Source organism: Marmota monax, unplaced genomic scaffold, assembly GCF_021218885.2.
Source record: "Marmota monax isolate L192 unplaced genomic scaffold, Marmota_monax_Labrador192_F-V1.1 WCK01_AAM20220418_F8-fsc00203, whole genome shotgun sequence".
Taxonomy (NCBI): Eukaryota; Metazoa; Chordata; class Mammalia; order Rodentia; family Sciuridae; genus Marmota; species Marmota monax.
Window position 1 is genome coordinate 1,863,923 of NW_026694787.1, and position 24,942 is coordinate 1,888,864.

At 38.0% G+C, this 24,942-nt stretch overlaps 1 protein-coding gene across 9 annotated transcripts in view; it reads left to right on the forward strand.

Annotated features, from left to right (window-relative positions):
• The window catches only part of Sh3kbp1 (SH3 domain containing kinase binding protein 1), a 331,424-nt gene that overhangs the window by 189,405 nt on the left and 117,077 nt on the right, over positions 1-24,942 (forward strand). For 8 of the 9 annotated variants that reach the window (XM_058573076.1, XM_058573077.1, XM_058573075.1 and 5 more), the window contains one exon: positions 1,252-1,457. In XM_058573076.1, the coding sequence (XP_058429059.1) occupies positions 1,252-1,457 (206 nt within the window). Of the gene's footprint in view, positions 1-1,251; positions 1,458-15,517; positions 15,577-24,942 lie in introns of those variants that run through there. The other variant, XM_046425816.2, reaches the window with a different exon arrangement.

Consider the following 24,942-nt stretch of genomic DNA (forward strand, 5'->3'; position numbering starts at 1 on the left):
GAAGCTTTGAGAGACAGTTTAATGATAAAATTTAGTATTCCATAAAATTTCCTCTGAATCCTGCCCTTTGATGGCAAAATTGATGTACTGATCATCCAAAGAAGAATGTATACCCAGAAACTTAACTAGATCCAGATAGGCTCTTCCTTTTAGGAGCATGATTGTGGGAAAGCTGGGGGAAAAAAGAATCTGGGGAGGTAAGTGTCCACAATGTCTTGCTGATACCTGGTTTATGCCTCCCAGCACATGCCACAGGAGGTCAAAGGAAGAGTGTCATGTCCCCAGTGTTCTTTGGAAAGGGATTCAGCTGTGGGAAGAGGATGGTGTTAAAGGAGGGAAGGAGAGCCATAGACTTGGGGGATTCTGGCCTCTGGAAGGGCAGCTTTCTTTCCCTCTTTAACAAACACCATCGTCTTTCTAGTGAAGCCATCTTAATGTCAAGTTTGGTTCAGTGCTTTCCTAGAGAAACACGTCTGCATGTGTTTATTCCTTGTGAAACCATCCAAAGAGATTTAATTCTTTGGCAGTCATAATTTTGTGTGGTTTCTTTAATTGCTAATGTGTTTAAATCGCTTTAAGCTTTACAGTTTCCCTTTAGGAAACGTTACTTTCATTGCTAATTGCTAATTGACTTGACTCAGAGTTGGAGGTACAGTATGTGGTACTGACTGGGTGGGGAGGTGAGGAAGGGGGGCTGGGAGAGTTGTTATTACACAGGCTATAGCCAAGTTTGGAGCACAACCAGGCTCCAGCTGAAGAGGGTTGAAATGTCATTTGTTCAAAGAGGTCTCTCCTGGAAATTAGGTTTTCTGAGAAGTTACTTTGATTCACTGTTTTCAAAAAAGGCTGGGGGGCCAGGTGTGGTGGTACACACCTGTAATCCCAGTGGCTCTAGAAGTTGAGGCAGGAGGACTACAAGTTCAAAGCCAGCCTCAGCGTCTTGGTGAGGCCCTAAGAACTCAGCGAGACACCGTTTCAAATTTAAAAAGGGCTGGGGATGTGGCTCAGTGGTTAAGCACCTCTGGGTTCAATCCCCTGTACTCGCTACTCCCCCCAAAAAGGCCAAAGGTTGGGAGATGAAACAAAACTCAGCTAACTAAACAGCATATTCAACACACCGACTTCAAAAGCCCAGTGCAAGTTATCTTCTACCCAGTAACACTTGTAGAGTTGCCTCCTGGCTGGTTGTGAAACTCTTCAGGCTCTGGATGATTTCTGACCTCTTTCTTTCCCCATCCCCACTCTTGACAGGCTTAAGGGAAACCACAGGCTCCGAGAGTGATGGGGGTGACTCCAGCAGTACCAAGTCTGAAGGTGCCAACGGGACAATGGCAACTGCGGCCATCCAGCCCAAGAAAGTTAAGGGAGTGGGTTTTGGAGATATTTTCAAAGACAAGCCAATCAAACTAAGACCAAGGTCAATTGAAGTAGAAAACGACTTTCTGCCAGTAGAAAAGGTATGTTTGACCATTTTATTTTATTTCAGTATAATGTGGCATATCCAAAAGTGCATTTTGTGGGGTTTGGTGTTGGAGACTTCTAATGCCTCTTTTAGGGTTTCATTGTCCTCATGTACTGGTTATTTGCCCACCCTGCTTTTTAGCTCTTCCTCTGTGTGGGAATAGATTCCTTTAAAAGACTCATACTTTAGTTTTCTGTTTCCTTTTACTGGCTCTCTTGTGTTAGTCTGCTTTGCCACTATAATGAAATATCTGAGATAGTTAACAAATAAAGGTAAAAAATTGGGGCTGGGGTTGTGGCTCAGTGGTAGAGCACTTGCCTAGCACATGTGAGGCACTGGGTTTGATCCTTAGCACCACATAAAAATAAATCAATGAAAGTATTGTGTCCATCTACAACTAAAGAAATTATATTAAAAAAGATAAAAGATTATTTTGGCTCACAGTTTTAGAGGTTCTAGTCTGATTGGTCAGCCCATTGTTTTGGGCCTGTGGTGAGGCAGCACATCATGGCAGGAGCACGTGACAGGGCAAAACCACTCACTTTATGAGCCAGGGAACAAAGAGAGGAAAGTGCTGGGGTCCCACAGTCTCCTTCAGAGGCATGCCCCCAATATCCTAAGAATCTGCCATAACACTCCAGCTCTCAAAGGTTCCATGACCTCTCAATAGCATCACCCTGGGGATCAATCCTTTAATACATTAGATCAATCCTTTAGAGGATATTTGAGAACCAAAGTATAGCACCTCTCTAGGGAATGTTTCTCAGGATGACTTTTGAGATGGCCTCACACTTCTCCATCTCCTTTCTTGAAAAGCTCCTCATACCTGGACTTGACACATGCCTTTAACACCTTTCACATACTGAGAAATTTCTCTCCTTTTCTTGTACACTTCTCTAGTGTTTTGTGCTTTGGTGTATTGACTGTGGTTTTGCAATAGAGAAAAGGGATTGTATATTTTTTTCTGTAAGAGTAAGTTGAAGATGATTTCAGACTGTTGAAAAGAAGTCTCCTGCATGTGTGAATGGTGGAGATGGCCTGCATTGACTCCCTGGGTTGTTCCCATCAGGGAGCTGGCTGTTTTCTTCTGTCTCTACTTCTGGGTTGGCAAGACAGAGACTGTGTGTTGCTGCTGAGTACACGGTTGCCATAGTAACACACCCAGAGCCATCACGCTTGTGGCTGCTGATGACGTCTACTGTGGTACACTTCTAAGCATCATAGCCTTGCTTAGGAGTTAATAAATACTGTGGAATTTTCCAAATTATAATAAGCTACACTCGTGCTGTGCTTAAAGAATGTTTGTTAATTTGATTTAGTGCTGAAATTTTTGCTTTGACATTTGTGCCAGCAGGTTTGGAAGATGGGGAATTGGCCACATCTCTAATGCAGGTTTATCAGTGGCTTTTAAATGTTTTCATTTTTCAGTGAGATGAAATTTTAAGGGTTGCATCATTTTCTGCAGCTGTAGAAGTTCCACCCCCATGGCCCCAGCAACCTTGCCCCATGTCATCATGCATTAGAAACAGATTCTGAAAAGGGAGCTTTTGGGATACTTAATCCCTTTAGAGATGAATAAGGGAGGAAAGGGAAGAAACCTTGAAATTAGAGACCATTTCTTCCTTTGTTGAAGTTGCTTGGAGCCAGCATTATTTCTTTCAGTATTCAATATATGATGTTTTTCAAGATCTGAGAACTATCTAGTTAGTATCCAGTTAGTGAGCTTGTGAACTCACTTCTGTTTCACATGATCGTATTCAGATTCCTATAAGTATTTACAAAAGACCAAGTCACCATCTTGGAAAGGAACAATGGATGGAGTTTTTCTCCATTTTATTCAAGTGTTTGAAGTAAACTTAACCATTGACTCAATCAACAAATAGTTCATTCCCTTCGTTTGGTTTATATTTTTGGTCTTTTTTTATTCTGTGTGTAGGAAGACATTGTGTGTGTGTGTGTGTGTGTGCGCGCGTGTGCATGTGTGCACATATGTGACTATTATTATTGCTAATATTTGATTTAACTGCCAATAATATATTGGGTTATTGTTAATAGCAATATCAATGAAAAATATTAATTCCCAAGTTTATTTATTTATTTTTGAGATAGTCTCATTATGTTGCCCAGGCTGACCTTAAACTCCTGGGTTCAAGTGATCCTCCTCCCCTAGTTCTGAGTTCTAGGACTACTTGTGCATGGCCACCCTACCTGGCTATTCCAGATATAGGTTTAACTTCTTACTTCAGTGTTTCCGCTTGGAGATCTTAAATTCATATCAGTTTATCCAAACCCAAATTCCACATCATCTCTCTCCTCCACCCACATATATCTTAGTTTTAGGCTGCACCAACTCCCTCTTGTCACTCAGAGCAAAAACCCTGGGGTTGACCTTGACTGATTCATTAGGAAATTCTATCAGTTCTGCTTCCACAGTATGTCCAGAATCCACCCACCCATGTCTCATTACCTTCACTACTTCCTAATAAAGCTTCTTGCTTCTCTTCACTAATGTACACTATGTTATTAGAACAGTGCACAGCACATAGTAGGTGCTCAATATGTATTTGTCAAATGAATAATATTAAAAGCTGTATAATAGAACTTTAGAGATTACAGACATCTATAGAAAGAGGTGACTGGGTGGAATACTGGAATAGCTGCATAGTTCAAGTTAAAGTAATTGTATGGTTAATGCATCTTTGTGAAATAGATTTATTGCATTGGTATTGATGGTATGAAGCATTATTATTAATAGCAATGTCAATGAAAAATATTAATTCCATCAGAGTTATGTAATATATATGCATGTGTGTCTCTATATGTGTGCATGTGTGCGTGTGTCTTGTTTCCTGATTTGTTTGCAGAATGAAACCATGTGCTGGAAACTCCCTTAACCCACTTCTCAGTGTGAAGCCTCTGGGGAAAACATAAATTTCCCAGCCTGCTCTAATGGCTGTGAACAATTTTTATAACATCTAAGAAGATTTGAAACTATCTGTGCTTCCTGGGATTGGTTCCATGGGTAGTTGCATAGATTTATGGATCCATTATGTCATTATACAACCTGGCACAAGAGCTGATGAGTGTGATATTGTTTTATTAGTGTACAGCCTGGTTCTCATCACTTCTGAGATGGTTTTGTGTCCAGGATTTATGTTTAAGGAAGAAAGTTCCCTTTGAGAATGGAGCTGCTCTTTTGATTTGGCAGAAGCACAAATTGGATCTTGTACAAAAGCATTTGATAGGTTAGACCCAAGCATGCCTCCTGCTTAGGCTGGGATAGTTGACCTTCTGACATGACTGGTTTGATAACTTGGATGAGGGAAAAAGAGAAGCTGATTATTATTAATGTCTGCAGGCCTTAAATTGTACTTTCCATTCAAGTTTGCAAAGTATCGACATCCACTTTTCTGCATCAGTAATTTTGTGCTTATTTTGATTATGTTTTAATCCATATCACCCAGAGATACTGATTAGATTATATGCCAGGAGAAAGATTGTTTAGCATCCCCCTGCTGACTATGAATAAAGAAATAATGTAGGTATTCTTCTCTTATTAAATTATAAGGAAGGACTCCATTTATGAACCTTTTTAATACTCCTAAATGGATATGCCTGTGAATGATTTGTGTAATGCACCACTTAAGTGAAATATTTACAGATGAAATGATATAATGTCTGGGATTTGCTTCCAGTAGACTGGAAGATGGACGAGTTGGTGGGGCATAGAAGAAATGATGTTGGTCATGAGTTGATAACTGTTGAAAGTGAGTGATGCATATATGAGAATTTGCTATACTCTGCTCTATTATTGTGTGTATTAGAATTTTCCCTGGATTAAAGGTTCAAGAAAAAATAACTTGTAGAAAAATCTACCGTTTAAACTAAGAATAAATACAAGTGTGTGCTGCATCAAAATAATGAAAACATTGTGTAGTAAAAGATGAACCAGGTTAAATATCAGAAGTTTAGAGGGTCTTGGTTCCATTATCCTAGCAGACTGACTTTGTCAAAGTTGACTTTAGTTGGAACATCTATAAAATGGGAATAATCTTTTTATGTATTGTACCTCATAGAACTTCAGAAAGAAGGCATGTTAGCTGAAAATACTTTGTAAGCTATAAATGTAACTCATTTCAACTAGTGTTTGTCAAGTGCTCACTGTTTGCACAGCACTGGGGATACAATGATAAAAGACATATCACTATTCTCGGGGACATATTACTGTCCTCATGGGGTCACAGAAAATAAACAAGCAATAATAATATGGTCATAATCAGGCTGAGAACACAGTGTAGTATCTTGTAGGAGCTCTCAAACATGGCAGGAAGTCATTAGGAAGACTGGAGAGCATGTGTTCATGTGTATATATACCTACTTCGTACAGGAAGTGATTTTAGACTGAGAATTATGGGTCTACTAGGCATTCATCAAGCAAAAAGAACAGAGTTAGCAAGGAAAAGCAGCATGTATAATGCCTCGAAGAGGGAAAGAGAGCACAGATAGTGTGTAAAGGCTCCAGCAGAAAGTGGGGAAATATGAGAATGGGGGAAGAAGCAGGGCCCAAATCATGAAGAACCTTATGAGACTTGTTAGGAGATTTGGACTTGATCTTGGGGGTAATGGAGAACCAGCAAATGTTTTAAGCATGAAAATAACATAACCAGATAGGTTGTTTAGAGAAAGAATTCCAGCTACCATGTGAGGAGTGGATTACAGAAGACATGGTGAATAAAATTCAGAAAACAGGTGACAAATTTATATTGGCTCTCCCAATAAATAGCTCCCCATCCCCAATTTAGGTACAGTATTAATTAATAAGATTAACCAGTGAATGGAGAATACAGAGACAATATTTGCTAAATTTTTCAGTAGAGAGATCCAGTTAACTCAGCACTGGTTATTGAAAAGATGATTCCTTCTATGTTGCAGAGTAATCTTTACCTTTCAAATTTGCCTTCATCAGTAACAGCATTGCAATATAACATGTACAGAAAGGTGTGTAGGACATACCATGTTCATGGTTTAGAAAGGTGTCATTCTCACTAAAAGTATGTTTAGACTCAGTGCAATCCCATTCAGAATATCAAGAGGCTTTTTGGTGGTGGTGGTGGGGACTGACAAGCTGATTCTAAAATTTAAATGAAAATGTAAGGGACCAAGAATAGCGTACATGATCTTGAAGAACAAAGATAGAGGCAGTGTAGAATGGGTGCAAAGGTAAATAGAGCAATAGAAGAGAATAGAGTCCAGAAACAGACCCAGACATACATAGCCACTTAATTTATGGCAAATTTGAAAGGCATAGGCTGCTTTGAGAGTTAAATGGGCCTTCCAGTTGATTCCCAGAATTAGACTTACCTACTCAATTTCAACATTAGACTGGCTGAGACCCATGTGATTTAAAAAGGCCTGCAGAGAATGCCTGCTTTTAAGAGGGGCAGAGAGAAAATCTGAGCATGTCTAATTTATTTTTTCTAAATTCTCCTATCAGATAAGTCCTTTCACTCTTCCAGGGGAGAATGGATGCAAGGATAGAGAATGTCTCAAGAGTGTCCATTTGAATTCCCTTTATGTGGATAGATACAGGTTTGATATGTAGCCTAAAGATTGGGTTGGAAGACTTTAAGAAAGAAGGCAGCCCACATAGGACCTTCTTCTCATGAATAAAGCTGGTACCTCTGTCTCCCACCTGAGGACCTGAGGGAGAATTTCCTCATCAGGCTGCTTTTCTGTGACACCAGCCTGATCCTACCCTCTTTTTCTAAACTCTTTCCACCTTTTATGAGTCACTCAGATGATTACTTCCAACTAAGCACTTAGGTAAAGAAGTGTCAGATAATATAATTGGGTATATAAATTACAGATACTTGGGGGCCTGGGGTTGTGGCTCAGTCATAGAGCGCTCACCTCCCAACACGTGCAAGGTGCTAGGTTCGATCCTTGGCACCACATAAAAGTAAATAACTAAAATAAAGGTATTGTGTCCAACTACAACTAAAAAATATATTTAAAAAATTACAGATACTTGGGCAAGTCCAGGACCTAAATGGACATGGATTTATACATAATAATCCTGGCTTTTTTGTGCCATCTTATTCCATGCCCAGCCTCTCTAGGCCTCTTTAATCACTGTCAAGCCAGTCTTTTTTGACTGGTTGGAAAAGGTATTTTGAAGTTTGATGGTTTTCCTATAAAGGAATCCTTCAAAAAGCTCTTTTCCCATGGTCTTCTTGTCTTAGCTGATTTCCATTTGTAAATTTGACATTTCTCATGCAAAAGGATTTTGTTTTTCTACTAGATATTGTTTGTAAGGTCTCTTTTTCAACTCTTAACATTTTGAGTTTCATTTATAGAATCACAATCACCCAAATTAATGCCTTGATGGCATCAACATTGTAGCTCTTATTTGTGACGGAGAATTAGAATTAAAATTATATGTAAATGAGTCACTAATCAGTTGTTTTAGTTAGCCAAATCTCAGTAAGAGAATTTAAATATCTTCATACATATCTCAGGTGTTTTTTTTTTAAATCCATTCTAGTAAAAATTCATCAAGCTGTATACTTACATAAAATTAAAACATGTAAACATCTAGTGATGATGTTATTTCTTTAAAATTGAAAGCTCTATGTCCTTGATCCTTTGAAGACTAGAAATAAGCTCTGGAATTTCTAGAAGTTAATGATATTTTTTTTTTTGAGTAATGAAATCACAACTTGTGATTATCTGAGACTTTTGAGTATTGGATGTCCCTCATTTTGTTTATAAGATAAAATTATGTATCATCTTTTGAGCTGTTGGAAAATCCATGGCTTTTAATGAGCAGATGGTACTAAGATGCCCACTGATTGCCTGGGATGAATAAAGTCTCCGGGATTTTCAGACTTCTGTTTCTGTCTCCCCAGTGTATCTCTGCAATGTTTTCTTACCTAGGAAAAATAAGGGGGGAGGAGGATTGATAGGGAAAAGGAAACAAGGCTATTCTTTGACATGTTGGGTGCTGTTTGGTGCACACCTGCAATCCCAGCTACTTGGAAGGCTTAGGCAGGAAGATCACAAGTTCAAGGCCAGCTTGGGCAACTTCAAAAGAACCTGTCTCAAAAAATAAAAAAGGGTAGGAGTGTAGCCCAGTAGTATAGCACCCATGGGTTCAATCCCCAGTACCAAAGAACAAAACAAACGAATTATATTTTTAGAATTATAGAGATTATTAACATGCAGGCCAGGGAGCCTAGGTTCAAATCCAACACTGCCTCTTCTTGAACAAGTTACTTAACCACTCAATGCTTTGATTCCTCATCTTAAAAATTAGAATAATGAGAGGATCTTCCCCAGAAGGTTTTTGCATAGGCTGAGTATCAGATAAAATGGTTAGAAAAGTGCCTGGTGTACAATAATCACTTGAATTAGGTTGGTTATTATTGTTGTCTATCATAGAACAGAAGAAGTGCCTATAAATGGCAGTGCCCTTTCCAGGATTTTCTTCTTTCATTTTGATTATGGAGAATTTCAGAGTCTGAGAAGTACAGTTGAATTTTGCTGTACCTATGCTGTTTGTTTCACTTCACTAAGTCTTAAATGTCAGCCACTAGAAAACAAGTGCCATAATTTGGGACCTTGTCTGTGTTAGTCACCGTTATATTTACAATTCCTTGAAAATAGTGGCTAAAACTGTTATATATAGTTGACCCTCAATAAATATTTGTTGACTCAATGAATGAAGATAGTGTTTTGTCCTAATCCAATTGAAATTATCAAGGAAAACTCATTCTGTCTGGGGTCTGCTTGTGGTCTAGCTATAGAGTCACTTTCCTATTTGTTCATCAGTTGGCTCACTCATTCATTCATTGATGCATTATTGAATGCCTTTTATGGATCAGCAGTGGAAGCTCTGGGATTTCTATATAAATGAGCTAAGGGGTGATAATTCATGTGGAAAGATATTGAATAGATGGTATGTCTAGATATGGTATTTGCATAGTAAGTGTAGATTTTTTTTTTTTTTGCCTGACAGTTTATTGATTTGGGGTAGGGTAGGTCTGATCTACTTAACTGAAATAGAGTTAACACATTTCCCCTCAAGTCATGTCTTGATCAGTCATCATATACATTCCTTTCATTTGATGCTTAGAATTGTTCCTAATTGGAGAAAATTGAATATGTATAAAAGCCACCCTAATGCAGGGGACAAAGAGTAGTAGGGGTATGTCCAAAAAATGAGAATAGAAAGGAAGGAACAAAAGTTCCTTTTTAAGATATTGAGAAGGAAGAGCTAGGGGTATCCCAGAGATCTTTTCAAGAAGGGAGTAATTGAGTGAAATGTTAAAAGATGTTGGATTCTGCTGGGTTTGGTGGTGGATGCCTATAATCCCAGTGGCTTGGGGAGGCTGAGACAGGAGGATTGCAAGTTCAAAGTGAGGTGCAGCAAAAAGCGAGGTGCTAAGCAACGCAGTAAGACCCTGTCTCTAAATAAAATACAGAATAGGCCTGAGGATGTGGCTCAGTGGTTGAGTGCCCCAGAATTCAATCCCTAGTACCAAAACAAACAAACAAAACAAAGACATTAGAAAGCCATGATACTGGCAGTGTGCACAGGAGAGGAGGTGGTGCCTCATCCCACAAGGCCCTGCCAGTCCCCTTACAAGCTATACTTCTTCTGGGTGGGCTGGCAAGTTGGTCAAGGAGTTCAATTGGGCAATCACCTGATCAGCTTTGCACTTTAGAGAGAAAACTGGGGAGGTGCCAGGGACTAGCGGATAGGAGAGGAAGTAGCTGGGAGAGTTGCCAGCCTGGGGCTCCGTGGTTGATGACTAATTGGCTAGGCACCAGGAACTTCTAGTAGCTCTTGGAAAGGGGCAGATGGGCCCACCTCATGCATACTCTTTAAGCTGGGTTGCCGTTGCCTGGGTTGGCAGCAGAACTGACAGAAGAGCCAAGTTTCCTTTCAAAGAAAATTCTTTGTATATCTTGGGAACCAAAAAGCCAGGAGTCAGCATTCTATTACCTTTGTTAATAGATAGGCCAAAGATAGAGAAAATTTATTTATTTATTTTTAGTTTTTTTTTTGGGGGGGGGGGAAGATAACAGGTTATTTTTAGTTATAGATGACAGTAGAATCCATTTTGGTAAAATTATACAGCATGGAATGCCGCAGTCTGGCTGGGCACAAAATAACTGAGCCACCACAAAGCCTTGTAGATTCAAACAGCAACTCTTTATTCCCGAACTCTCACCGACACTCTACACACACTACCTGGGAATACACTCCCTCCACCGGGCTCTGCGTATCAATTCTCTCAGAACCCCGCGAGAACTCAAAAAGGAGTGGAACTCCAAAGGAGTGGGCACCTGAGGCAGCAGGATACGCCCTAATCCCACCAGTATCGCCCTAATCCTGGAGCTGCCCTATTCCCAGCAGGATCCACCCTAAACCTGGAGCCACCCTAATCCCTGAGCAGGGTCACCTTTCAACCCAAAATGCCATGTGTCATTCCTACTTGGCTATGGCTCTCAGCAATGGAATATATCTTATTCTAATTTAGGACCCCATTCTTGTGGATATACATGATGGTGGGATTCACTTAGGTATTTTCATATATGTACATAGGAAAATTATGTTAGATTCATTCTACTGTCTTTCCTATTCCTGCCCCCCCCTTTTTTCCTTTCATTTGCCTTTGTCTAATGTACTGAACTTTTCTTCTTCCCCTCACCCCCATTATTGTGGTTTAGCTTCCACATATCAGTGAAAACATTCAGCCTTTGGTTTTTTAAGATTGGCTTATTTCACTTAGCATGTATACATTTGTCAGATCCAACCATTTCCTGACAAATGTCATAAAGTCATTCTTCTTTATGGCTGAGTAATATTCCTGTGTGTGTGTGTACCACAATTTCTTTATCCATTCATCTGTTGAAGAGCACCTATTGGCTCCATAGCTTAGCTATTGTGAATTGTGATGCTATAAACATTGATGTGGCTGTGTCACTGTAGTATGATGATTTAAAATCTTTTGGATATATTTGGAGAACTTGGATTATTGGGTCCAGTGGTGGATCCATTCCTAGTTTCTTTTTTTAAAATATTTATTTTTTAGTTGTAGTTGGACACAATACCTTTATTTTGTTTATTTATTTTTATGTGGGGCTGAGGATTGAACCCAAGGCATCACACATGCTAGGCAAGTGCTCTACCGCTGAGCCATAGCCCCAGCCCCCTTCCTAGTTTCTTAAAGAATCTCTGTTCTGCTTTTCAGAGTGGTTGCACCAATTTACAGTCCCACCAGCAATGTAAAAGTGCACCTTTTTCCCCACATCCTCACCAATATTTATTATTACTTGTATTCTTTTTTTGATCGGAGGTGGGTACTGGGGATTGAACTCAGGGGCACGCAACCACTGAGCCATATCCCCAGCCCTATTTTGTATCTTATTTAGAGACAGCGTCTCAGTGATTTGCTTAGTGCCTCACTTTTGCTGAGGCTGGCCTTGAACTTGTGATCCTTCTGTCTCAGCCTCCCAAGTTGCTGGGATTACAGGCATGAGCCACCGCACCCAGCTTACTTGTATCCTTGATAGTTGCCATTCTAACTGGAGTGAGATGAAACCTCTATATGGTTTTAATTTGCATTTCTCTAATTGTTGGAGATGTTGAATGTTTTTCCTTATATTTGTTGACCATTCATATTTCTTCTTTTGAGAAGGGTCTGTTTGGTTTCTTTGCCCATTTATCAATTGAGTTATTTTGTGTGTGTGAGAAGTTTGAGTTCTTTGTATATCCTGGAAATTAATGCCCTAAGATAGAGAAAATTCTAAAAAATCACATAGGGAGGACGTAGTTAAATACAGTTATAAATGCATATGGACATATTCTTGCATATTTATAAATCACACATGTATTTATTTCTGTATACATATGCATTCAACAGGCTTATCTTTCTAATTAGTTTTTAATCAACTTTTTATTTGGTGAAGATAATACAGGAAATTCTCACATACCCCATAAAATCAGTTTTCACTATTGTTAATGGCTTATACTAATATCATATATTTGTCCTAATTGATGAGCCAATGTCAATATATCATTATCAACTGATGTCCATACTTTTTTCAGTTTGCCTTCATTTTCACCCAGTGTTCTTTTTTGTTCCAGGGTCTCATCCAGATTACTACATTACATTTAGTTACCCTATTTCTTGGCTACAATGGTTTCTCAGACTTTCCTTGTTTTTGATGACCTTGACAGTTTTGAGTTTTGTAGAATGTCCTTTTTTAAAATTAAATATTTATTCTTAAGTTTTAGGTGGTCACAATATCTTTATTTTACATTTATGTGATGCTGAGGATCGAACCCAGTGCCCCGTGCATGCTAGGCAAGTGCTCTACTACTGAGCCACAACCCCAGCCCCTAGAATGTCCTTAAATAGGCAGTTATTCCAAGTTTTTCTCATGATTAGAATGAAGTGATATGTTTTAGGGAGGAAGACCACAGAAGAGAAGTGATGTTTTAGTCAGCTTTGTGCTGTTCCCAAAATATCCTGAGAAGACCAATCAAAAAAAAAAAATTATTGATTGATTTTTTTTATTTTTTAAATATATTTTCAAATTTGTTCTAATTAGTTATACATGACTGTAGAATGTATTTTGACAGATCATAAATGGAGTATAACTCCTCATTCTTCTGATTGTACATGATGTAGTTACACAGGTCGAGTAGTCATATATACACATAGGGTAATAATGTCCGATTCATTCTACTATCTTTCCTATTCCCTTTCCCCCTCCCCTTCCTTCACTGCTCTCTGTCTAGTCCAAAATACTTCTATTCCCCCACTCCCTCATTGTGAATTAGCATCCACATATCAGAGAAAACATTTGGCCTTTGGTTCTTTGGAATTGGTTTATTTCACTTAGCTTAATATTCTCCAGTTCCATCCATTCACTGGCAAATGCCATAATTTCATTGAGAAGACCAATTTTAGAGGAAGAAAAGTTTAGTTGGGTCTCACAGTTTCAGAGGTCTCATTCCATAGATGGCTGACTCGCTTGTTCTGTGCTCAAGGTGAGGCAGAACATCATAGTGGAAGAGTGTGATGGAGTAAAGTGGTTCAGGACATGGCCACTAGGAAGGAGAGAGAGAGAGAGAGGGAGAGAAAGCGTGTGAGAGAGCTCTGCTCAACAAGGTCAAAATAGATGCCCCAGTGACCCACCACCTCCTTCAGCTACACCCAACCTGCCTACAGTTACCACCCAGTTAATCTGAATCAGGGAATTAACACACTGATTAGGTTAAGGCTCTCATAACCCAATCATTTCACTTCTAAGCTTTCTTGCATTGTCTCACACATAACCTTTTGGGTGACACCTCATGTCTAAACCATAGCAAGTACCATTTATATCACACCATAATTAGGGCACAAACTATCAAGATGACTTCATACTGTTGATGTTACCCTTCTTCACCTTGACTGAGGTGTGTTAGTCAAGCTTCTCCCCTTGAAAGTTCTGGGTTTTCCTTCCACACTCAGCTCTTTTAGAAGAGGTCATTCTGAACCCTGGGCTTAAAGTGTGGGGTTTATGTTGCACTTCCTTGAGGGAGGAGTATCTAAATAAAGTTTTTGGAATCCTTCTGCACAGATTTGTCCATTCTCTTATCCTAATTGGACTTTGTTAAAGTGATTTCTTATCTGTGTTCTGAATTCCAAATGCTAATTTTGTAACATTTGTATCAACATTTGTCATTTATCACCTAGTGACATCTCCCACATTTGTTATGTTTCATGTGTCATATATAAACAGATCTATGTCTTATTTACCCAAACAGATTATAAAGATTATTATTATACAGAGTAGGACACAGTGTAGGCAGTTAATAAATATGGACTAAATGATTTTAAAATTAGTTTAACTTAAAATTCAAAACATTAACCATGGTTAACAACTGAAACAGGTCATCAGGGTTTGAGAATATAAGAAATGGGGTATGATGTGGATAATGTTGATTTGGCAACCTGATTTGTAAAGTAGTCCTGAACTTGTAATAGTGGCTGATATGGTACTTGCTATGTACCAGGTTCTTCTGTAAGCACTTTTCATTTACATTATTTAGTCTTCCAAATACCCCTGTAGATTAATGCCATTATTCACATTTGGAGGTTTTTGTTTTTGTTTCTTGTTTTTTGGTGGTGCTAGGGATGGAACCCAGAGCCTCAAATGTACTAGGCAAAGCATTCTATCACTGATCTGCCCTAACCCCATCATTCCTATTTTATAGATAAGGAAACTGAGGCAAAAAGTTTAAATATGTTGTTGATAATAACACAGATAGGAAGTGGCCCAACTGGGATTTTGATCTCAGATACTCTCGTTCTAGAGTTTTGAACTATTAACCACTGGGCTCTAAATTCATTAAAGTGGTGATTAAAATGGTATCTAATTTGGGGGGGAAAATTGCTATTTAAACAGTTCATGCCAGTCCGTTGGAATACGTCTGATGACATGGCAGCAATCTTGCTATATTTTTCCTAGGGGAAGTGTTTCTATAAAGCTACTACTGTTTTTCCTTCTTAAGGTTTGTTTTTTTTTTTTTCCATGAGTAATTTTTTTTTGCAGTACAACTAATTTTATTCCTTTAAAATACAGGCATTTTCACAATTGATATTTCATTTACAGACCATGTTTTAGATAGCCCTCATTCTCCAAACATGTGATCTGTTGAAAGATAGTTGGCTTTTTATTTCCTCTCTGGCATTTTTAAACCCAAGTGGTCACTGGGTCCTGCCAAATAAATACTCCCTCAGTGTGTTCCTTGTCCGAGTGGTTACACCTTTGGGCCCCAGGAGACAACCTAGATTCCTGCAGTGATGTAGGCAGGGGAGGAGGACTTCTCGCAAAGCCACCCAAGCCATGAATCGGCCCTGGCTTCCTGAACCATAAACAAACGCAAGCTTTGTTCTCCCCATTCCTCATTTGGTCCCAAGTATGAGTCAGGGTTAGGCTGGGTCCTCAGGCTCTGTGCCTTTGGCTGTTGGAAGGAAGTGGGAGGATTTCAGGGTAGTTCTGGGACCTTTTCAAACTGAAGAGAGGAGGCTGACTGCATGATGGGAGAAGAGGTACTTCTTTTTTTGCTTTTAGAGTTATAATAAATCCCTTTAATTTGTATCTTACCTATACCATTTTGTAGCAGGACTTGTACTGGATTTACATGGGTGGGTTAAAATGTGTGTGTGCTAGCTAGACTCTCACAATGGAGGGGGAGCTCTGGTTATACTAAGGAAGAGCCCATATCAAATGTAAGGATTCTTTTCTAAAATCAGATATTGCACTGAAGCTATTCAACTGTTTTAATCCTTTACCCTCACCTCCGATGCTTTGGTCAATTCTGCCATTAATTTTTACAGATGTTTCCAATTTCTGTGTGTTGCTTTTCATGTGCTCATACTGCAGAGAGTAATTTCGATGGGCAGTTTGCACAAGCAGTAACTGTTACACCATGTCACAGAGCTAGCTGTTTAGCAATTACAGATGTTTGTGCAGTAAACAAATCCAGCTTGATTTTCAGGTTAGTTTAGGAGAGAAGAATATGTCCATGCAGAGCGAGTCAGCTATGGGGCATTTCATTCTTGGGGAGCACGGACATTTGGAGTTTTCCTTGTGAATGGAGAAGCTGTGAGTAGTGACTTCTGGGTACATTTGAACTGTTCTTTATGGAGGTAAAGATATTTGCCCAATTTTTTAGGGCTGAGCATTTATTTTCATATACTCATACAGAGTAAAATAGAGAAACTGAACTATTTGCTTTTCTAAAAGTTTAGTAGTAATAAGTGGTTATGTTTCTTTCTGTGAGTTGTTCATATTTGTCTACCTAAAAGCAGAAGTCTGTCATTTTCCAAACACAAAATAAAATTCCCTAAATAAGCCACAGGATAAGTGAGGTTTACAGTGTGTCATATATCTTCTATATCCCTGTATATCATTGAAAAAAATTTTTAAGGGGAGAGCCGAGGTCTATAAAGTATTTCTCTTTATGTCTTTTTCTGTTGACTTTAAATTATAATATTTTCAAAATTACCCCCCAAAAGGGAAATACCATGGCAAAAAGGAAACACGTTGTTCTAACATTATTTCAAGAGTAAGACAACTTCTTGAAAGGTTTTTAAATGGCATCTGTTGCTTGCCTAGAAGGAAGACAAAGGCAGATCTATGAGGGGAGTCTCAGTAGGGGTTGACTAAAATAAAAATAAGTTCTTCTGCCGAGGCTTGAGAGGATTTTCCTAGGGAAAGAGATCTGAAATTTGCTGATCTTATTGCTGATGTCATCATTCTGAGTTCTGAGAAGTAGAACTCAGAATTAGGTATTTGTGTGCAAAATTAAGAGGGTGAATTCATTGGAGAAATGAGAGGGAACATGATGGGTAGCAAGTTGTGACCTGTGGAAAATTCTCAGCAGTAGTGCTACCCTACCTCACTTTTTTTAGCCCCTAAGACTGTGAGGGGCTTCCTGAACCCTTTGCTTGTTTGTTTCTCAGAATAATAACTGTTACTTATCCCATGACAAGAATTCTTTGCAATAATTAGAAAAATAATAAAAACTCAAAGTTGAAGAAATAAATAGAAAATTTCCATAGTCCTCTTATTGAGGAACTATAGTTAACATATTTATCCTTCTAGATTTTTCCCCCTGAGCCTGACTATGCATGCAGTGAACACCTGTCACTCTTCATACACTAATGGGTTATAGTAAATATTGCCTGTTTTTAAAATCTTAACACATTATGGGCCCTCTTTTTCTGTCATATAGTCACATGGTATCTTCAGGGTCTCCATTCATTGTAGAGATACAACACCATTTATTGAACCAATCCCTAAATGATAATGACTTAGGTTGCTTCCACATATTAAAAGCTTTTTTTTATTTATTTTTTTTCCTTTTTGGGAGATTGGGGTTGTGGCTCAGTGGGTGAGTGGTTGCCTAGTACATGTGAGGAACTGGGTCGATCTTCAGCACCACATAAAATAAATAAATAAAATTATAAAAAATTTTCCTTTAAAATTCTTTTTTCCCCTTTTTATTTGGAGACAGGATCTCACTAAGCTGCTTAAGGCCTTTCTTAGGTGCTGAGTCTGGCCTCAAACTTGGGATCCTTCTGCCCCAGCCTCCTGAGTTGCTGGAATTACAAGCATGTACCACTGTGCCCAGCTCACACTTTAAATATTAAAAACATCATTCTTGTATGTGTATCATTGTTCCTTCCCTGAGTATTCCCTTAAGCTGAATTTTTATTTATTTAGACGTTTTTATCATGTGGTGCTAAGGATCGAATTCAGTGCCTCACACATGCTAGACAAACACTCTACCACTGAGCTCCAGCCCCAGTCCTTAAGCTGAATTTTTAAAGAGGAATTTCCAGGTGAAAGGCTGACTTAATTTTGGTTGGTTTCTTTTTTGTTGAAAATAACCCAAGTATATGGTAAAAGAAAAAAAAATACCAACAGAATAAAAACAAGACTCTCTTAATCCTATATACTCACTTTTACTTCCCAGTGGCAATCCCCATTCAAGCTTTCTAGGTATTCCTATAGAAATGTATAATTGTTTAATTGTAGTAAATACATAACTTAAAATTTACAGTCTTAACCATTTTTAAGTATCCACTTTAGTGGCTTTAAGTATATTCAAGTAGTTGTGCAGCCATTATCACCGTTCATCTCCAGAACTTTTTGATCTTGCAAAACTGAAACTCTGTACCCATTCAACAGTAAGTCCCCAGAGCACCCTCGCCACAGCCCCTGGCAACTACCATTCTATGTTTTGTGTCTGAATTCGAGTATGTGGAATCATACAGATTTGTGTTTTCATGGCTGGCTTATTTCATGATTGTTCATGTTGTAGCTTGTGTCAGAATTTCTTTTCTTTCTAAGTAGTATGGATAGACCACATTTTGTTGGACCATTCATCTGTCAATTGATATTTGAGTTGTTTTCCCCTTTTGCCTATTGTGTGTAATGCTGCAATGAACATTGACATACCAATGCTTGTTCTTGCTTTCAGTTCTTTTAGGTATATCTCCAGAATTGGAATTGTTGGATCATACAATAATTCTAATTTTAATTTTTTGAGGAAACTTCATAGTTTGTACCATATTCCCATCAGCAATGCACAAGTGTTCTAATTTCTCTACATCCTCACCAGTACTTGCTATTTTCTATTTGATAGTAGCTATCCTAATGGATGTGAAGTAACATCTTATTAAGGTTAGAATTGGCATTTAATGTGTGTTCATGTTGCCTAGCACTAAGGGAGAAGGTTATCATTCTTTTCATCTTAGAATGAAGAGTCAGGGAAAAGATCTTCTCTCTGAGGATCACCATTAACCAGTTGCATAATCCCACAGGATTGCAAATTACTTAAAGGAAGAACTAGGTTCCCATTTTCCGCAGTCCCTGAAGAAAAACTAAGTGGAGTGTCCAGGTGGTTGGTTGATTTCCTGCTTTTCCCATAACCTTGTCCCCTTACTTGAATCTGTAGTTGGAAGTTTTATGGAGAATAGATTCAAAATAGTTCTTTTGAGAAAAGATGAATTTCTCCTTGATGCTATTGTTAATTTGAAGTGATAGTACTTGATTGATTTTATGTAGTGGGGAAGGCTAGTTTTATGATTGGTTTTCTCTTGTCACCTTCTACTCTGGAATTGCTTGGGAACAGGAAGTGAAAGTTCTTTGCTGAGTTGTTTGATTAATATCCTTCAGTAGGACATACAGAATTTTCTGTAAGTATTTAATTGTCCCTCTTTTTCTCTTTCCTGATACTAATCATTATTTCACAATATTTATATCCTGGAATTTGCAGATGTTTTTGGTTTCTGAAATTCAAGGTTTTATAAATTCCCAAGTGGCCATTAAAATGATCATGCCTTTGTACTTAACTTGTCTTTTTCTCTCTGATATTTTCACTAGTTGTAAAATGATATTCTGGCCAACTGGGTTTCAGTGGGATGGAATGAATTTAATGCTATATGAAAACTGGCAACTTTAAAACAAGCTATCCAGAGGCATGGTGGTGTGTCTTTTCTCACATATAAAGAATGTGGATTGCAGAGCTCAATCAGTCAGCAACTTCTTTGGTACTACTCTGTGGCATTGCAGACCATTTAATTGGTACAAGATGACAAACTTATTTCCAACTCAGACTCTTAATTTTGAAGGCCAGATCCTCAAATAAATATATACCCATAAATGCTGTAGAAACAAATGAAAACACAAGCATAATGAGCCCTTCTTTTACCTCTAATAGTTATTTCTGTCTTTTAAAACGTGGGCTATAATATGAACAATTCACAATTAAAAGCATATCAGAATAACCTTAAAAGGCACTTCTTCATCAAAAAGCCATCCTTAAGGCATTTGACAAATGGCCTTATGATTCAGAAGTGTCACCTCAATTAAACTTATCCTTGAACTTTTAGGGATACAATAGTCAGGGTTTGGAAAAGGGGAAGCAGAAAATTGAGGTCTGTCTCACATAGAAGTTGTATTTCTGTTTTGTTCATTTAAGATAAAGAAGTTAGAAGTGGTAAAGATGTATTTATTGCCTCATTTTCTTTTTCTTCTTTTACTGGCTAAGCATTTTCACCCGCCAGTGATTTTAATATGTTTTGCTCCATTTGTTTTGGTAGCATCTGCACTGTCTTTCCTTTTTATTTTGACTTCTTAGTTCAGGTGTTCATTTTCTCTTTCCACTAGAGGCAGCTTTTCTAAAATTTTGTGGGTACCTTTTCTAGACTCTGATAGTAAGTGAAGTAATAATATCAAACCTGTCAACATTTTAGACCCTAGAACAGTCCACATTTATCCTCTTGATACAGTGCTTGGCACTATCTAGTTACTATACTCGGAGAGCTGGATGTTATACAGGTCTGTGTTTCTAATTTTAAATTTAATTTCTTTTCTTTCCAGCCCTAATGTCCCCCTCTACATTTAAGCATTTTTAGAAGCAGTGAAAGTGGACTACTTACTTAAAATTTAGAATCCTATTTTTGTTTGTTTTGGTGGTTTTTTTTTGGGGGGGTGCTGGGGATTGAACCCCAGGGCATTCTACCACTGAGCTACATCCCCAGCCCTTCTTATTTTTTTCTTTTGAGATGGGGTCTTATGAAGTCACTCAGGCTGGGCTGGAACTTATGGTCCTCCTGCCTCAGCCTCCGTAGTCACTGGGGTTACAGGTGTGCACCACTGCTCCCAACTAGAATCCTGTTTTTTTCAAGTGATAGGAATATAGATACTATTGTGTCACAAAGAGAGAGAGCTGGATCAGAGAGGGACTGCTGAATTTCCAAGTAATAAAAAAATGGATCTGTGAAACCATAAAGCAATACTTTTATCTAGCCCAACTCTATATGAAATGAAAGTTCTAATGGTGGTTGATTTTCTTGATGTGAAATTGAATGGCTAGAAAGAAGCAGAGATATTCTAGGAGGTAATGACACAAGGCAGTGAATGAAGATGGTCAAGAAACTGGAAATCAGGAGTTGTGGAGAAATAGTGATCATTGCAGCAAAGAGAGATGACCAAACAGAGGCCGTGAGGAAATGAAGAATTAAACAGGGTTTGATGGGGTGACTGTTTTCTAGTCCCAGGAATGACTGCAAAAAAGGAGAGCTCTAGTTAACTTGAGGCATGGTGACATAGGTGGGAATAAGGGAGAAATAGTCAGTACTGAGGGCTGATAACTCTTAATTGTCCTATGGGGGCCAGGATATGAAAATCTGTTATGGAAAATCCCTGTCAGTTTGGGGAGATGACCAATCTGAACTCATCTATCTGAAATGGATGAAATATAATAACTCAGGAGTAACGAAGGCTTTATTTACTACAAAAGCACCATTCCTTCTTTTTGTCCTCCTTTGTCACCATCTTCCATGAATCTGCATTGTGTTTTTCCTGCATGCAGCCTATAGCAAGTCTTTGTGGAAAGCACAAAGAGGGATTGCTGCTTTCTGGAGTCTAAAAATGGAGAACATTGAAATGAACATTCTCCATTGTAATAGAAAAATACAAGGAATTTAAGACAAGAAAATGTGTCAATTGGGATATTTTACTGAGTACGATGTCTTGCCTTTTTCCCCTTAATAAACCAAAATATACCATAAAAAGTAACATATAACCACAAAAAGGGCAATTTAAAACAACACAAGGGTAAAATAGGTGATTTCATGTTTTCTGATTTAAATGAAAATTTTTCTTTCTCTATGTTTTGTCGTTTAGTGTCTTTGTATATATTACAGAGAAAGGAGAAGAATGGAGAAATATTTTAGTACAGGAAAATGAGAACATGCAAAATGAGTAAGGAAAGACTTACTTTGTTCATATGATGAATATATAATTTGCCTAAAACTCAAGAGAATTTCTAGCCCTAAGAGAACTCTCCTTTCCCCCCTCAGACTTGCCATTAAATTGAAGTTAAAATGAATGAAAGGGTGAATGGATACGAATGACAGCCAAGTAGAGACCATATTGAACTTTTGTTCCACTAGACTAGAAATTACAAAAACGTTTCTTTTAAAAATGCATTTACTCAGCCAGGTGTGCTCTGTAATCCTAGAGACTCAGGAGGCTGAGGCAGGAGGATTCCAAGTTCAATGTCAGTCTCCCAGCAATTTAGTGAGGCCCTAAGCAATTTAGTGAAATCCTGTCTCAAAATAAAAAGGACTGAGAATATAGCTTAGTGATTAAAGCAACCCTGGGTTCAATCCCCAGTCCAAAATAAGTGAATTTATTCAATCTGTCCACACTCCAAATCTTGAATCCCATTTTTTAAAAAGTCAATCTTAATTTTCAAGTCAGCAATATATTCACATTAAGTGGAGATGTTCACCAAATAACTGAGAAATGAAAATATCTGTGAAATCTGGGTAATTTAAAATTTGTGATATTCTTCAGTAAATATAAATGTAGTAGTCCTAAGAGTAGCAGGAAAAAAGTGAAATCTCAAAATTTGCAGGGCGGTGTAGGGGAGAGTTTCATCATGCTTGTTTTTCTGCCATTTGAGAAACTCTTTGGTTATTACTTTGGTGTTTTAAAAATGTTTTTACTTATGAAAACCTAGAGAACGTCTAGGAAACTGAGGATGACTTAAGTATGGACCTTATGCAAATAGATTCCACCCCTTAAATCCATACTTCTTCAAAGATGAGGAATCTGTAAACATTGTCTTTGATCATACATAAAAAAACAGTTATAAAGAAGTTATTAACTCCTTTTTTTAGTCCCTTTTGGCTGTATGAATAAGGGTTTCATGGGTTTAATTAAAAGAGCAAGAAGTATGTTTTGACTTTGGAAACATTTGATAAAATGTCTCTATACTTTATTAGGAACAACATTAATTGGAAATGACTCCACATCATGTACTTAGTCACTGAAGATATAAACTGATGAATAACTATAAGTAAAGGATGATGATAAATGGTGGATGGAGAATGTTCTATATGGGTGGTGCCTTACAAATTACTGTCATGACTCATTTTACAACTCATGTTCTTCACATCCTTACTAATGGCTTGGAAAAGGAAATACAATGACAAGAATGAAAGCTGCATGTGATTTCTAGTTAGGAGGTGTTGCAAATCAAATCAGATCTTTGGACAGACATCCATAATGTGGAGAGATAGACCATCCTTTATAGCTACCTTAATGTACTTTATTTATTTTTTAAAACTTTATTCTTTTCTGATTATAAAGTGCTGTTTTTTAAAACACTGGAGAAAAAAGAAAGTAAAAAAAAAAAAAGCAGTGATAATTTAATCATCATGGGGCAACCACTGTTAACATTTTTTAATATTAACTTTCAGTCCTTTTGCCATACATTTTTAACTGGTTGAGATCATACCACATACACAATTTTTTTCCACACACATAATTTTGTATCTTTTCCACTTAGCATTATATGAAATTTCCCATGTCATTACAAACTTTTTGTAAACATCTTTTTAAAAGGTTGTGTGTAAGGCCCAGTTTTTGTTTTCTTTTTTGATGGTGTTGGGGATTGATCCCAGGGCCTTGTGCATGCTAAACATGTGCTGTACCATTGAGGTATACCCCTAATATCTAAGGCTCTATTTTAAACATCTAGATACATAGAAGATCTGGGAGAACTGGAACTTGATGGTTGTATTGATTCTCTTCAAACATTATGTTTAAATCTCCCAGATTATAACTGAGAACACAATATTCTCTTGACAACATGAAAGTAAAAATAAGGTAGGAAAGCAGTTTGTGTTTGTGGCCTGCATAGTGGTAGGTGCTCCACAAAGGTGTGTTGAATGTAATTTACTCCATATAGGATCTGAACAAGATTTTGATTCTCTCTTCCTCACTAATCTTGAAAGAAGCCTTTGAGAGCAGCCTTTGGCAGGAGGCCTGGCCACTTCCAGGTAGAGGGTTGTGAATTCAGCTTTTCACATCTAAGGATCTGTCAGTAATTTTCACTAGCAGCTTTAGATATCTGTACTACAAGAATTTATGGTCTCATTTGGCCCCTGTTTCTTAACTGCCTTGGGAGGAGTATCTGTTTGGTCCAGTGGTTTAGGATTTCTTCGTTCATTATTGAATGGACGCCAAGCTTTGTAAAAGATGGCTTGGGGTAATTTTCTATAGTGGTATGTTTGCTCCTGAGTATCAAAATTCGCAATAAAAGGCTTTCTGTTCTCTGACAACAGGCCGTTTTTCCCAGACACATGCCTTGTTGTTTTTCCATCGTTAACAGTGGATAACAGTTTGGATGCAGCCAGAAGCAGTTGGCATGTGCCCACACTTGAGGGGCTCCTGGGATGGTCTTCTGGCTGTTCACTGTAGGGGACACCTTAACTGAAGCTTTATTGACCCGAAAGCTCTGTGGGTTGTCGGCTCTGACCCTCCTCAGTTCTCCTATCTTCTTTGTTCTATCTACTTTTCCTTCCAGGCAATGACTATAAGGTAATGGCTGTTGCTTTTCATCCCTTCTCATTTTTCAGATTTATCACTTTCCTCCAAGCACCACTCTGCTGTGTGAGTGTCTTGTAAAAGTTGCTTCATGTTCTCCAAACCCCAAGTAAAGGAATGGAGCTGTTAACCTGCTATTTATTTTTTATTTTTTTAAAATCTGTTACAGTCAAACAGTCATTCTTTGTAACTAGAATTCATAAAGAGGCATTACGATGATTGATTTTTTAATTTAGTAAAATTCAATAACAGTGAGTACCTTACATATCTTTTTCATTTAAGCCTCCTAGAAAATCTAGAATATATGAATTATTATTGCCATTTCAGAAGAGAAAACTGAGGTATAGAGAGATTAAGTAACTTGTCTGAGATCACATAGCTAGTGAGGCTTTTTAAGACCATTTCTATTCAATACTAATTCACTAGAGACACTGAAAAGAGGGGCAGGTTTATTTGTTCCATTGTTGTATCCATAGCACCTCAAAAATGCATTGCACACAGTA